The 15,722-nt window shown below is 45.9% G+C and overlaps 1 protein-coding gene across 1 annotated transcript; it reads left to right on the forward strand.

Annotated features, from left to right (window-relative positions):
- Positions 1–849: 849 nt before the first annotated feature.
- LOC132583222 (uncharacterized) lies at positions 850–15,511 on the forward strand. Its single transcript, XM_060254890.1, has 7 exons — positions 850–921; positions 4,597–4,761; positions 4,915–5,079; positions 7,511–7,690; positions 9,040–9,375; positions 11,019–11,278; positions 14,092–15,511. Exons 1-6 carry the CDS (start codon positions 850–852, stop codon positions 11,265–11,267), a joined length of 1,167 nt encoding a protein of 388 aa, XP_060110873.1. The 3' UTR covers positions 11,268–11,278; positions 14,092–15,511.
- Positions 15,512–15,722: the final 211 nt, after the last annotated feature.

Consider the following 15,722-nt stretch of genomic DNA (forward strand, 5'->3'; position numbering starts at 1 on the left):
TTTTCTTATGTTCTTATGAATTAATTGAATATATTAATTAAGTGTATGGATTAAAGTTACATTAAGATAGTTTATAAATGCGAGTATTGTATACATTTTAATTAGTAATTGTGGTTGCAATAGTCTGAGTGTCAAGCACGGTAAAATTCGATTGATAATTGATTGTTTTAGGGTCCTCCATAACACTGGTCTGTGAAATGTCTCGGAGGTCTGTTAACTCTGTTATTCTTTCCCCAACCCCTTCTTGCTTTATTGCTTGCAAAGTAGAAGTAGAGAGAAACTAAACTAACTTGAGAAGAAGTAATCAGCACCTTCCCATACATTCCTGTTAGGGAGTGCGACACATCTGGAGAGAGCAAGGACAGAGTCCTGATAATGCCGTGAGAATGTAGACATTTATGATAGTTTATGTGTGAGAGCTATCCCTTGCCCCCACCTTTTGGAATCCTTTTGAAGTAAGCCTTAAAAATATTGTATCAATGTATCTGTAGCATCATTCTCAAGAATCTGTTACACTGAAAGTATCCTTATATCAATAAATGTAGTTTTGTATCAAGCTCGACTCGTCATTGAAACCGCATGCTTGACACTGAGGGCTTTGTTTCACTTTGCTCCATTTATCATTGCAATTCTCCCAGGATTTGGTAACCTCCAGGTGGGGCTTGAAGATCTCCTGGAATTACAACTGGCCTTCAAAAGACTCCCACATTGCATCGAAGGAAACACCATTTTCTAATGCTGCACGCTGTACTTAGAAATGAAGTCTTGTGCCCTTAAGAACATAAAAAAAGCCATGTTGGATCAGGCCAATGGGCCATCTGAATGAACTAGATCTTTCAAACTTCTAGTATGTCTGAAGCCAATGAAAGGAGGCATACTGCTCCCAGGAATATCAAGCAAAAGATGCCAATGTTTATAAAGGTGAGAAAAAGGGGTGTAGTTGAAGGCACAAGAGATTTTATTAGTAGTCCTCTTACAAAAGATCTACAAAAGTAGATTTAAAATCTAAAAATTTACAAAAGTAGTCCTCTTACAAAAGTCCTCTACAAAAGATCTTTACGATCCACACTGTAAGCCCTACCCACTGCAGATTGCACAATTAATCTAGAGTAGCCACGTGTCAAAAATGCATTCTGCGACTTTTTACAGTCCCTCATATAATCACTGTGTTTAGTGGAGTTCCTTTCTACGTGTAAAAATTGGCTGTATGGCAAACTCTCACACATGCATAAGAAGTACATAGATAAGCTCTTTGGGATCCTGAATAAATATGAATATAATGATGTTGATCCACACTGTACACAGCTCCATTACTTTTACGGGATCCGGCAATGCAGATATGGTTTCTTTTTTAGGCTGGTGTATTTACCACACCTGTAATTATACTCTGGCCATGCACCTATTTAGGAACCGTACAGATCGGAGTTCCGTTTTATATTTTCGATCCTTCCATCCACGACATTTGCTGGCCCCGGGTCATCCAGTGACGTTCCATGCTGTGATTCAAAACTGGGTCTTCCAGATATTGTCCAATGCTTATACCACACTAGCTCTCAAGGCTTTGAGATACCTTGGGCTTTGATATCATGGAAGAGGAAGAAAAGTTCTCTCTAGCCCCTTCTCAGTGTTGCATGTTTTGTAAACCTTTATTTCTCACCTTGCAATCAGTTGGGATTACCATGTTCTTTGCCTTTTTGAGGTGGGAGCAAAGAGGACTGCATCCAGTAATACAACTGGAACAACATCAAAGTTTAACATAATGGCCTTAGGCAATGGGCCTCCAATAGGGTTGCCAGGTCTCTGTTGGAAAATACCTGGAGACTTTGGGGGTGGATCCAGGAGTGGGTGGGCACTGGGGAGGGGCGGGGCCTCACTCAGCAGGAGACAATGCCCGAGTCCACCCTTCAAAGCAGCCACTCTCTCCAGGGGAGCTGATCTCTGCCAGCTGGAGGTCAGTTGTAAAAGCAGATCTCCAGGCCCCACCTGGAGGCTGGTAACCCTAGCCTCCAATTACCTTTTTGCTTGCTTATCTTCAGAGGCTGAAGTTCTCTTGAGGCACCTTCTTGGCCCACTCTGCCCTTGAACCAAGATGGCTTTTCTCTCCCTTTTCTCCTCAGAACTCCCTCTGTCTTCCCTCATGCCTCTCCTTTTCCCTTCAGGCCTGGAGATTTGAGAGCAGCACAGGGCCAGAGATTCCACCCTCCAAAAGCATCCGAATTCTCCAGGGCTACTGATCTCTGTAGTCTGGAGATGAGTTGTAATCCCAAGAGATCCCCAGACCCCACTTGGAGGGTGGCACCCCTAAATCCTGGGGACTCTTCTAGAGGGTGGAGTCTGTGACATTATGCCCCGCTGAGGTCCCTCGCCTCCCCAAACCCGGCCTCCTGCAGTCGCCACTCCCAAAACTCCAGTCATTTTCTCATCTGGACTTTATAGCCCTACAGACAGTGAAGTCCTCCAGAGACACCAAGGCCACAGACGTTTGTTGTGTTGAAAACATTTTATTGCATTTAGAAAGGGAAAGGGGAAAGAGAAATGGGAATAAAAAAAATTTCGCTGTTCCATTTCTGAATGATACAAAAATAGATAACACATGAAAAGCAAAGTATTTCTCTATATAAGTTAAGTTGCAACAAATTACTGTCTTTTGATCTGTTGATATAATCTCATTTTAACAATCAAAATTCTACTAATTCATAGTTTCATACTACTAACATTGCCTGTAAAGGACAAAGTTATACCAGAGTGTCTAACCAAGTATAGAAGGGTTTCCAAAGGATCTGTTTCTTGTACTGATCTCTCCTTTGGGGGAGAGGAAAGTTTGTCCAACTCAGCTGTTTCTAATACTTTTCCAATTGGATCTTGTTTCTAATGCTCTTGTGAGAGGCAGCCCTGGATGCTCAGAGGAACTTGGGGATGTGAAAATGCTATCATATATTTAAAATAGTTTCATAAATAGTCATATTTCTGGGCATGCAGGTGTTTGGGCTGGTCCACGGCATACAATTGGCCACTGGCTCTTTCAGTTGATGGGAAATGCGGCTCCGTGGCCAACACAGCATGAGTGACACTGATGAAATGCCAGAAACACAAACAAGTTTTAACAGCAGTTTGCTTCCCTTCAGGCCTTGACGTCTGTTTTCTCTGTTTGGTGGGTTACCCCAGCAGTGCCAGGTGGGAAACGTTCTACCCTAGTGAAACAATCCAGAGCCCATTGTGATGGAAACTCGGAACCTAGACTGCCTTTTCCGTTGGGTGGATACAGGTTCAACTGTCAACTGACTCTTGGACTAGCATCCATCTGCTGGGAAAATTGAGAGCTCAGTTTATTCAATTCTCCAGAGCAGCAATCAGTCATTGCCTTATCTGGACTTTGTAGCCCTACAGACAGGGAAATCCTTCTCTTCGATCCAGAGAAACCAGTGGTTGTAATGGTTGAGAAAATGGTAAGGAAGATTCTGACACTCTTTATCTGTGGGTTGAAAGGCTAAGGGAGAGGGTTGCCAGCCTCCAGTCTGGGCCTGGAGATCTCCTGCTTTTACAACTGATCTCCAGCAGGCAGAGATCAGCTCCCCTGGAGAAAATGGCTACTTTGAAGGTTGGACTCTTGGGCATTGTGCGATGCTGAAGCCCCTCCCCTCCCCAAACCCCACCTTCTCCTGGACCCAAAGTCTTCAGGTGTTTTCCAACACAGATCTGGTGAAGTGACTCAACTGTGGAGGAGGGAGGCATGCCCAGAAATTGCACTGGCATAGGTGAAAGGCCAGAGAGATTTGGCAGCCCAAAGGGACCAAATCCAAAATAGCTCAGCCTTGGGTGGTAAAAAATTCTTATAAACCAGTTACAAAATTAAATCTTATCTTATAAACCAATTACATAATTGGAGAGAAGCTATGTTCTACTGATCTGCTGTCTTACTGTGGATCATATTAGATATATCACAACAAATAAATTGTACAGTAAAAGTTAGTAATTTGGTGCCCTTTAAGTGTAATCAGTAGTCTGATTTTATAAAGAATGTTTTTTTAAAAGAAAAAGGCCACAAATGGCTCTGTCTTTATCTCCATACTTCCAACAGTTCACAAAAGGGCCTTTCTCTTCAAAAAGAGAACCATTTCCCTGAATTTGCATTGATGATTCTGATGATCTCTTCCAAGAAACATCATCTTCTGGGGAGGCATGAGGAGGACAGGGAGTTGTGAGGGGAGAAGTGCAGGGGGGGCTCCCTCTCCATTCTGCCTGGATCCAGCCCACCACCATGGGGCCTTTTGCCTAGCATTTCAATTGCTATTCCTACCAGACGTGGGGAAGAGAATGGGGAGGAATTGTTAGGAGATGGTCTCCCAATAGAACCCCTAGTAGCTCCAAGCCAATCAAGGCATCTCACCTGCTGGTGATTCTTTCTACATGCCTGGTAAGCCAGTGGCTGTCTTAACATCTGACCTTTCAAGGGTCCTCCTTGAAAAGAAAAGAGAAATGAATGAGCTAAAACAAACAAACGAAAGGAAATGTGCCTTCTTGTGATCAAGAAGCCAACTGTGATGCTTCTGAGAAGGGTCTTAAACCCCGCCTTCTCTGGACCCTTTGGCCTTGCAGCTGCAGCATCAGGAGGTGCGAGAGGAAGAGGTGGCCCTTCAGGGGAGCCTTCAGGAGGTGCTAGAAGGTGCCACAGAAGAGTCTTTGGTTTGTGACACCCAGGAGGAGTTTTGTCCTGTGCCGAGCGAGAGCCCGGAAGGAAACCTGGAGTGCTCAGCAAATGAGGTGAGTCTGGAAAGGAAAGACAGAAGCTGGACAGTTAATCAGAGGCACAGGTGGGCTTAGGGGAAATGTGCCTTCTTGTGATCAAGAAGCCAACTGTGATGCTTCTGAGAAGGGTCTTAAACCCAGTCTTCTCTGGACCCTTTGGTCTTGCAGCTGCAGCATCAGGAGGTGCGAGAGGAAGAGGTGGCCCTTCAGGGGAGCCTTCAGGATGTACTAGAAGGTGCCACAGAAGAGTCTTTGGTTTGTGACACCCAGGAGGAGCTTTGTCCTCTGCCGAGCGAGAGCCCGGAAGGAAACCTGGAGTGCTCAGCAAATGAGGTGAGTCTGGAAAGGAAAGACAGAAGCTGGACAGTTAATCAGAGGCATAGGTTGGCTATGGGGCTGGAATAATGAGAGAAGGCGCAGTTAGAGGTCAATGTCCAGAGAGGGAATGTGAGGGCCACCCAGCTGCCAAGAGATTTCCCTGGGAAGCTGGATCATGAGTGTCTGTTCCCGTTGTCACCTTGTCTCCTCTGAATGGGAGGAGCTCCCCAGCCCGTGGGCAGAGAAAGCTACTCCCCCTGAGGCCAGAGTGACAACTCCTGCCACAGAACCTGGGGCCCGGGGTCACCACTTGGGGGTAAATGGACTAGATGAAAAATAAAGGAGGTGAAATACGCATTCTTGCTTCTTCGTGGAGAAGCCAGCTGTGATGAGGGTCTTAAATTAAATCAAGAACCAAAAAAGGTAAGAAATAAACGTAGCAGAGGGCCAATAGTTAAAACCTCATATATACTTGTTATAATAAAAATACACATATTAATTAAAATTATATTAATTAATTAATTAATTATATATATATATATATATATATATATATATATATATATATATATATATATATATATATATAGGCCCATTGAAAGCCTTGTAACAAAATACGAATGACATATACACAATGATGATGATGATAATGATGATATTGGTTTTATATTCCACCCTCCACTCCGAATCTCAGAGTCTTAGAGCTGCTCACAATCTTCTTTCCCTTCCTCCCCCACAACAGACACCCTGTGAGGTGGGTGGGGCTGAGAGGGCTCTCACAGCAGCTGCCCTTTCAAGGACAGAGTCTCAGAGCGTCTCACAATCTCCTTTCCCTTCCTCCCCCACAACAGACACCCTGTGAGGTGGGTGGGGCTGAGCGGGCTTTCACAACAGCTGCCCTTTCAAGGACAGAGTCTCACAGTGGCCCACAATCTCCTTTCCCTTCGTCCCCCACAACAGACACCCTGTGAGGTGGGTGGGGCTGAGAGGGCTCTAAAAGCAGCTGCCCTTTCAAGGACAGAGTCTCACAGTGGCTTACAATCTCCTTTCCCTTCCTCCCCCACACAGACACCCTGTGAGGTGGGTGGGGCTGAGCGGGCTTTCACAGCAGCTGCCCTTTCGAGGACAGAGTCTCACAGTGGCCCACAATCTCCTTTCCCTTCCTCCCCCCCAACAGACACCCTGTGAGGTGGGTGGGGCTGAGAGGGCTCTAAAAGCAGCTGCCCTTTCAAGGACAGAGTCTCAGAGCAGCTCACAATCTTTTTTCCCTCACAATCTTTTTTTCTCACAATCTTTTTTTGGGATACGAGTTTAATAAAGTTGCAGAGATTTTTCTGTTAGGATTACAAATGGAAAAATTTCCAAAAGAAGACAGAACTTTAATCTGGTACTTGCTCTCAGCTGCTAGGACATTGTATGCGCAGTTGTGGAAGCAAGAAAAAATACCAGAGAAATGGGATTGGATTATAAATGTTATGTCATGGAGTGAAATGGACAAATTAACAAGAATATTAAAAGACTATGACTTAGAAGTTTTTAAGATGGAGTGGAAGAATTTCAGAAGATATGTAGAAAAAGTGTGGAAAATAAAAGGACATTGGACAATCTTTGATAATGATTAAGTTTTTAAAACAAGAATATAACTTTTGGTTTTTTAATAGTTAAGGGTACCTTTAATATTTGTGTTTTTTTAAGTAAATAACACTGGTGGGGGTCAAGTAACGGGGGGAGGGGTGGGGGAAAAGTAAGATATGGGGTAGATAAATTTTTCTTTTTTTAAGTTGTAAGATAAAGATATAGATCTGCTACCATACGTTACCAATAAAAATTGTTTATGCAAAAAAAACCCCACCAAGTTTGAGGTACAAATAGGCACATATTACAAAGAACTGTTACAAAGAACTAGCAAAGAATATAACAACATGTTGTCAAACGATTTCATAGCCAGAGTCCATTGGTTGTTGTAGAATTTCTGGGCGGTGTGGCCGTGGTTTTGGAATTTTGAGACATGATGTTTTGCCCGTGACTGTGACTGGCATCCTCAAAGGTGTAACCCAGAAAAAGAAAGCTCCCACAAGATAATGACTCAGCCCTACCCTACCTTCCTGAGTAGATACAAATTACCTGCCTACCAACTTCTTCTCAATTTGACGCAGAGAGAACTCCAGTTTTCGGGGTTACACCTCTGAGGATGCAAAACGTCGGGTCTCATAATGGCAAGACCATGGCCACACAGCCCGGGAAATCTACAACAACCATTATAACAATACTGGACCAAAAAAAGGAATTTTCCAAAGAGAGATCAGTAGGCACAAGACAGGAATGTTCAAGAGACCTCTCAGGAATAAATCATGCATCCAGTGCATATGCACGGGTGGTAAAAGATGTTACTGTTGTCTGTCTTCCAGTTCTGGTCCAGAAAGTAATGCTATATTCCATTATTCAGAGCCAAGACATCGACAGAAGGCAGCAAGAGGAACAGGAAGAAGAGGAAGCCTCTCAGGATAGTCGAAATGTTGTGGAGGAAGGGGCAGTAGACGACCCTTTGCTTTCTAGTTCCCCAGAGGAGTCTTCGCCTTCGCCAGATGAACAACACAAAGTACCCTTGGAGGTCATAGTAAATGTGGTAAGTCTTAAGAACATAAGAGAAGCCATATTGGATCAGGCCAAAAGTCCATCATTCCAACACTCTGTGTCACACAATGGCCAAAAAATCTAGGTGTCATCAGGAGGTCCATCAGTGGGGCCAGGACACCAGAAGCCCTCCCACTGCTGCATCCCCCCAAGCACCAAGAATACATAGCATCAATGCCCCAGACAGAGAGTTCCAACAAAACGCTGTGGCTAATAGCCACTGATGGACCTCTGCTGTTTATCCAACCACCTCTTGAAGCTGTCTACGCTTGCAGCTGCCACCACCTCCTGTAGCAGTGAATTCCATGTGTTCATCACCCTTTGGGTGAAATAGGACTTATCTTCAAAGGAGAGAGAGAAGCTGGACAGATAAACAGAAAAGCTAGTTTAATAAGGGGTCGGGAGGGGAGTGGGGTGAGAGAAGAATTCAGGCAATAATCCTCTCAGTCCTGGAGATCAATAAATGAGAAACTAGAACAAGCAGATGTCTTCTCTGCTCAGACTTGTTGGAGCTCTCCCAGATTATTCCTCAGAACGTGGGGTCTCTATGGCACCAGAGTTAAATCTTGTGTGTGCAAATCATGGTGCCCTACCACTGAGCTATGGGACCTTCCAGAAACATCTGGAGCTGCTTTATGCAGAGTCAGTCTCTAGGCCTGCCCAGCTTTAGTATTGCCAACTCTAACTGGCAGCGGCTCTGCAGACCTTCACAATGTCTGCTGTTGCCTGAAATTCTTTAAATAACCTGAGACCTGCTGCATGGAAGTCTTGGCCTCTGACCATGGAGAAATGGGCCCTGCTTCCTATCAAATGGTTGCTGGGAAACCAGGTCAGCTTATGGAGTTGCCTCATCTGGCTCAGCATTTTCCATTGGCTCTCCACCTGCAGGGCCAGCCCTCTCCATTAGGCATCCCTAGGCCACTACCTAGGGTGCCATCCAGGGGGGGGGTACTCGGCTGGGTCCTCCCCCCGCCCTCAGCGAGGGAAATGGGTGAGCACGGCACCTGCACCTCAGAGTGCATGTGCTGCCTGGCTACCGTCACTCAGCCCAGCCACCATCCCTTGTGAAAGCTTCCAGAAGCGATGGCGGACAGGCGGAACGATGGCGGCTGGGAGGCATATGTGCTTTGAAGCGCAGGCGCTAGGCCACACCGTTGCTGTGGTGCTCACCCTCACTGGGGGCGAGGGAGGAGGGGTGCAGGCTGTGGGGTGAGGGGTGGCAGGGTAGGACCTCGCCTTGGGTGCCAGACCCCCTGGAGATGGCCCTGATCCCCTCACAAAAAACATTCCTCTGTCACCTGAAGTGTTTTTTTTTGGTTTCAAATGGTGTTTCCCTTCCAGGTGACCTCTGTCTACAGCCAGGACAGTGATGGGCAGGTGACAGAGAGCCCCCAGACCCCCAGGCCAGAGTCTCCTGACGGTGACTACTTAGCACAAGAGAGCTGCTACCTCACAGACCGCGAAGACCTCCACCAGGACTCTGGTGCTTCCACGGGCTACTTCCCTTGCTACCTCACCTACAGCAATCTCCCCCCCTACCAGTCTGAGAGTGACGATGAACTTCCAGACCCCCCGGCCAGTCCTGAGGCCAGCCTCCAAGTTGAGGGCACTTTGCAGGACAAAGCCAGCGAGAAGGAAGGAGGAGTGGAAGGCAGCCCCAGAGGGGAAGAGGCCAAGGTGAAGAAGCCCCACTCTGGCAAAGGGTCCCGGCTGCCCAGCCCGCAAGGGGCTTTGGGAATGCACAGCGAGGGAGGTGCTAGAGGCAAACTCTAGAAAGTCTGAGGAATGGGGCCTGCTGGGAATACAGGGCCAGTGCAGAGAAGAATGCAAGATGCCTCCTGGTCACATCACACGGAAGGGTTCCAGTGCCAGACCTCTCAGGGAAGTTCTGGAGCAGGGCACAAAAATGTCGGCCCTCTTTTGTTGCTTGTGCCCAGTTCCAGAGATAGATTGCTCCTGTATGCAGGAGTTCTAAATAGTTCACTATTCCATGAATTTGTTGAATTCAGGAGGCCAGTTTTTCTGTTGGTACAGCCTCCCAGCAGAAAGGACCCACGTTGGGTTGCAAATTTAGTGCCTGGCAAAAAACACCTCAGAAAAGACCCAGTTTATGTCAAATGGGGCCAGCCTTTGTTTTTATTCCAAGGGATGCTCATTTTGTGTGGGATAGACGAAGTCTGGAAGATGTCAGCTATCATGTAAAAGAGATTCTAGTCCTCATTGTGCAGAAATTTACTTATTTATAGGGTTGCCAAGTCCAATTCAAGAAATATATGGGGACTTTGGGGGTGGAGCCAGGAGACCTTGGGGTGGAGCCAGGAGGCATTGGGGGCAGAGCCAGGAGCAAGGGTGTGACAAGCATAATTGAACTCCAAGGGAGTTCTGGTCATCACATGTAAAGGGACAGCACACCTTTTTAAATGCTTTCCTTCCATAGGAAATAATGAAAGCTAGGGGCACCTTATTTTGGGGCTCATAGAATTGGACCTCCTGGTCCAATCTTTTTGAAACTTGGGGGGGTATTTTGAGGAGAGGCACTAGATGCTATTCTGAAAATGTGGTGCCTCTAACACAAAAAACAGCCCCCCCAGAGCCCCCGATATATCCAGATCAATTCTCCATTATACCCTATGAGAATCGATCTCCACATAGGGAATAATGAAGTGCCTAGCAGACATTTCCCTCCCCCTCCCTGTTTCTGGGGACTCCGAAGTGAGGGACTGGCCTCTTTACTCACGAGTTGCTGCCAACTTCTTCAAAGTAACACAGACACCCCATCCCAAGAGGAAGCCTTTCTGAGCGGAGACTGAAGCCTCTGGAGGGGGAAAGGCACATGGGGGCTGTGGGGCTGGGGCTTCCCCCCCCTGCTGGCCAGCTGAGTGGGGGGGGGGAAGGAGCCTAGGAAAGCGGGAGAACCTCCCCCCCGCTGGGACCTGGGGATTGGCAAGCCTACTTATTTATTATATTAGGCTTTTATACTAACCTCCCCGCAAGCTTGTTAGAAAACATCCTTAAAGTGGCATAGCTGGTCAGTGTGGAAGTACAAGGCCACATCTTTTTAGCCTGGGTGAAGGAATATTGTAGAGCTGCAAATTAATGCCTTTACGTAAATGCTGCCTTTGCAGTCCCAGAGTCCATAGAGTATGAGCATCAAAGTGTGACCTGTAAGGGACAAAGCAATGGGCAAAACCAAAACCGGCCACTGCTGCAGTCAGCACAGCCCCCCCCCCCCTTCAAGCAGCTGCTTGCTAGAACTCCAGTTCCAAGAATCCCTCCGTTCAGAGCCCTGGCTGTGAGAATGACTTCTCTTCTTCCTGCAGAGTCCGGCAGTGGCCAAGACAGGAGAGCCAACCCCGTCGGCTCCCAGCTGCCCGTCCGCCGCACCCACGTCCCGCCGGAGCGTCACCAACTTTTTTCAGTGGGTCCGCAACGTCTTTAGCCGGTCTTCCCTAAGGAGTCAACAGCGCAGCCCAGCTGCAAGAGGCGAAAGGCAGCGCAAAAATATCGGCACGCGGCTGCGAGGCTGGATCAGGAAGCACCGGGGGCGAGTGCACCCCGACAACTGCTGAGGCGCAGACAGGTCACGAGCGCTCAAACTTTGTGAACAAGGACTTCCTGCTGCTTTTAAACTGTTTACTCATCATGGTTACTGCTAGTATTAGATATAATAAGGCTTGCTGAAGCATTAGTTATAGTAAGGCTTGCTGAAGCATTAGTTATAGTAAGGCTTGCTGAAGCATTAGTTATAGTAAGGCTTGCTGAAGCATTAGTTATGGTAAGGCTTGCTGAAGCATTAGTTATAGTAAGGCTTGCTGAAGCATTAGTTATAGTAAGGCTTGCTGAAGCATTAGTTATGGTAAGGCTTCCTGAAGCATTAGTTATAGTAAGGCTTGCTGAAGCATTAGTTATGGTAAGGCTTGCTGAAGCATTAGTTATAGTAAGGCTTGCTGAAGCATTAGTTATGGTAAGGCTTGCTGAAGCATTAGTTATGGTAAGGCTTGCTGAAGCATTAGTTATAGTAAGGCTTGCTGAAGCATTAGTTATGGTAAGGCTTCCTGAAGCATTAGTTATAGTAAGGCTTGCTGAAGCATTAGTTATAGTAAGGCTTGCTGAAGCATTAGTTATGGTAAGGCTTGCTGAAGCATTAGTTATAGTAAGGCTTGCTGAAGCATTAGTTATGGTAAGGCTTCCTGAAGCATTAGTTATAGTAAGGCTTGCTGAAGCATTAGTTATAGTAAGGCTTGCTGAAGCATTAGTTATGGTAAGGCTTGCTGAAGCATTAGTTATAGTAAGGCTTGCTGAAGCATTAGTTATGGTAAGGCTTGCTGAAGCATTAGTTATGGTAAGGCTTGCTGAAGCATTAGTTATAGTAAGGCTTGCTGAAGCATTAGTTATGGTAAGGCTTGCTGAAGCATTAGTTATAGTAAGGCTTGCTGAAGCATTAGTTATAGTAAGGCTTGCTGAAGCATTAGTTATAGTAAGGCTTGCTGAAGCATTAGTTATGGTAAGGCTTGCTGAAGCATTAGTTATAGTAAGGCTTGCTGAAGCATTAGTTATGGTAAGGCTTGCTGAAGCATTAGTTATAGTAAGGCTTGCTGAAGCATTAGATATAATAAGGCTTGCTGAAGCATTAGTTATGGTAAGGCTTGCTGAAGCATTAGTTATGGTAAGGCTTGCTGAAGCATTAGTTATGGTAAGGCTTGCTGAAGCATTAGTTATGGTAAGGCTTGCTGAAGCATTAGTTATAGTAAGGCTTGCTGAAGCATTAGTTATGGTAAGGCTTGCTGAAGCATTAGTTATGGTAAGGCTTGCTGAAGCATTAGTTATGGTAAGGCTTGCTGAAGCATTAGTTATGGTAAGGCTTGCTGAAGCATTAGTTATGGTAAGGCTTGCTGAAGCATTAGTTATGGTAAGGCTTGCTGAAGCATTAGTTATAGTAAGGCTTGCTGAAGCATTAGTTATGGTAAGGCTTGCTGAAGCATTAGTTATAGTAAGGCTTGCTGAAGCATTAGTTATAGTAAGGCTTGCTGAAGCATTAGTTATGGTAAGGCTTTCTGAAGTATTAGTTATGGTAAGGCTTGCTGAAGCATTAGTTATAGTAAGGCTTGCTGAAGCATTAGTTATGGTAAGGCTTGCTGAAGCATTAGTTATAGTAAGGCTTGCTGAAGCATTAGTTATGGTAAGGCTTTCTGAAGTATTAGTTATGGTAAGGCTTGCTGAAGCATTCGATATAATAAGGCTTGCTGAAGCATTAGTTATAGTAAGGCTTGGTGAAGTATTAGTTATGGAAAGGCTTGCTGAAGCATTAGTTATGGTAAGGCTTGCTGGAGCATTAATTATAGTAAGGCTTGCTGAAGTAATAGTTATGGTAAGGCTTGCTGAAGCATTAGTTATGGTAAGGCTTGCTGGAGCATTAGTTATAGTAAGGCTTGCTGAAGTAATAGTTATGGTAAGGCTTGCTGAAGCATTAGTTATAGTAAGGCTTGCTGAAGCATTAGTTATGGTAAGGCTTGCTGAAGCATTAGTTATAGTAAGGCTTGCTGAAGCATTAGTTATGGTAAGGCTTGCTGAAGCATTAGTTATAGTAAGGCTTGCTGAAGTAATAGTTATGGAAAGGCTTGCTGAAGCATTAGTTATGGTAAGGCTTGCTGGAGCATTAGTTATAGTAAGGCTTGCTGAAGTAATAGTTATGGTAAGGCTTGCTGAAGCATTAGATATAATAAGGCTTGCTGAAGCATTAGATATAATAAGGCTTGCTGAAGCATTAGTTATAGTAAGGCTTGCTGAAGCATTAGTTATGGTAAGGCTTGCTGAAGCATTAGTTATAGTAAGGCTTGCTGAAGTATTAGTTATGGTAAGGCTGAATCCCACCACTGCACACACCCCTGTTGTAGCCAATTCTCCTGGAGCTTGCAGTAAGCCCTGTAAAAAGAGCCCTGTAAGAGCCCTGTAAGCTCTTGGAGATGTAGCATAATGTGCAAAGGAGTTCCACTTTGGTGTAGCAGTTAAGTGTGTGGACTCTTATCTGGGAGAACCGGGTTTGATTCCCCACTCCTCCACTTGCAGCTGCTGGAATGGTCTTGGGTCAGCCATAGCTTTCGTAGGAGCTGTCCTTGAAAAGACAGTTTCTGTTAAAGCTCTCTCAGTCCCACCCACCTCACAGGGTGTCTGTTGTTGGGGGGAAGGTAAAGGAGATTGTGACCACTCTGAGATGCAGAGTGGAGGGCAGGGTATAAATCCAATATCATAATCTTCTTCTTCTACTACTACTACAAAAGAAGCCCTACTGCCCAGCATGGATTCTTTTTTGTGGGGCAGGGGGAGAGGGTTGCCATCAAGTCACAGCTGAATCCCCCCCCCCCCAAAAAAATTCTGTTTTTATTTTAATTGTAGGTGACCTTGTCGGGATTTCAAGGCAAGAGAGGTGGTTTGTCATTTCTTGGCCTCTTCATCACAACCCTGGACTTCCTTGGGGGCCTCCCATCCTAATATTGACCCCCTGCTTAGCTTCTTCGATCTGACAAGACCAGGCCTGCCGGGGCATCCAGGTCAGGACAACATGGACGTTAGCCGATATCTATTACGGATCGGGTACCAGGGTCCCGCCCAGCCTTCTCTGGAGACCTTGCGCCGTCTCCACCGTTGCCATCTCCTCTCCGTGCCCTTTGGGAGCCTGAGCATCCACTGTGGGGAGCCAATCTCCTTGGCGTTGCCCCTTCTCTACGACAAGATTGTCTGGTGCCACCGGGACGGTTTCTGTTACGAGCTGAACGGGCTTTTCTTGTGGCTGCTGCAGACACTGGGATTTGACACCAAAGCAGTGTCCGGTCATGTCCGGAACCCTTTCACGGGGCACTATGGCCCCCCTATGCACCATATGGTGATTTTGGTCCAGTTGGATGGACGCTCCTTCCTCTGCGATGTCGGTTTTGGGGAAGCCTTTCTAGAGCCACTGGAGTTGAAGCCGGACTCAGAGCAAGTCCAAGATGGAGGCATCTTCTGGCTCGGCAATAAGGGGGGAGTTTGGGTCTTGGATCGCCGGTAAGTTCCTGGCAAGGAAGGGAGACCTTTGTATCAATTCACCCTTGAGGAGAAGAAGCTGGAGGATTTTGCTGACATGTGCCTTTATCACCAGACTTCGCCCAGTTCTATCTTCCCCTGCAAATCCTTCTGTTCCTTGCATCAGGAAGACGGTGGGCGCCTTACTTATATGGGATGGCGTCTCATCTCCACAATGGGGGAGAAACGTACGGAGACCCCACTGCAAAGCTCTGAGATCCCAGCCGTCCTGCGTGAGAAATTTGGGATTCAGTTGGAGAGGGACTTCGAGCCAAAGGATGAAAAGATCATGCCACCTCCTGAAGAAGACTGAGAAAGTAGAAGGGAAACGGGTCTCCGATTTGGACAGCAGGCTAGAAACTGGATTATACATCATCTCTTTGCACACACGTTTCAGTCTCTGTCAGAACTGATGTCATATCACAGGATGTTCCAGAGCCTGGCATGAGGAGGCCGGGGTTTCAGTTCTGAATATTCCCTTGTCTTCGAGGCATCCGATGTGATATTTTGGAAAGATACCATTGCAGCAGTCTGTTTGAAAAAAAAAATGCTGGTCCTTTACAAAAGCAATTTGATCATTTTTCTAGTGCGGTTTACAGTTTTTTCGAGTTGCACTTAAAGGCCTCGATATAATCTTAAGGACCACAACATGTGAACTTGAATGCATATTGTTAATGAGCGTATGGAAAATTTATTGTGTAAAATTCATTGAATGATTATACAGGTGACTGCAAATAATATGTTTCTATTATTAGACACGTGGTGTAGTTTCTTTTTGTTTCTCCTTTGTTCATTATCATCCCATTCCCTATTTGTGGTGTGTTTAAAGAAAAGCCTGTGCAAGCAGAAAACCAGCAGACCAAGGGGACAGATCTGCTAAAGTCATGATTAAAAAGTGAGTGCAGCTGTGGGTAACAAGTCCCAGGGCTTTTTTTTTTGTAGCAGGAATTTCTTTGTATATTAAG

Source organism: Heteronotia binoei, chromosome 15 (genome assembly GCF_032191835.1).
Source record: "Heteronotia binoei isolate CCM8104 ecotype False Entrance Well chromosome 15, APGP_CSIRO_Hbin_v1, whole genome shotgun sequence".
Classification (NCBI taxonomy): Eukaryota; Metazoa; Chordata; class Lepidosauria; order Squamata; family Gekkonidae; genus Heteronotia; species Heteronotia binoei.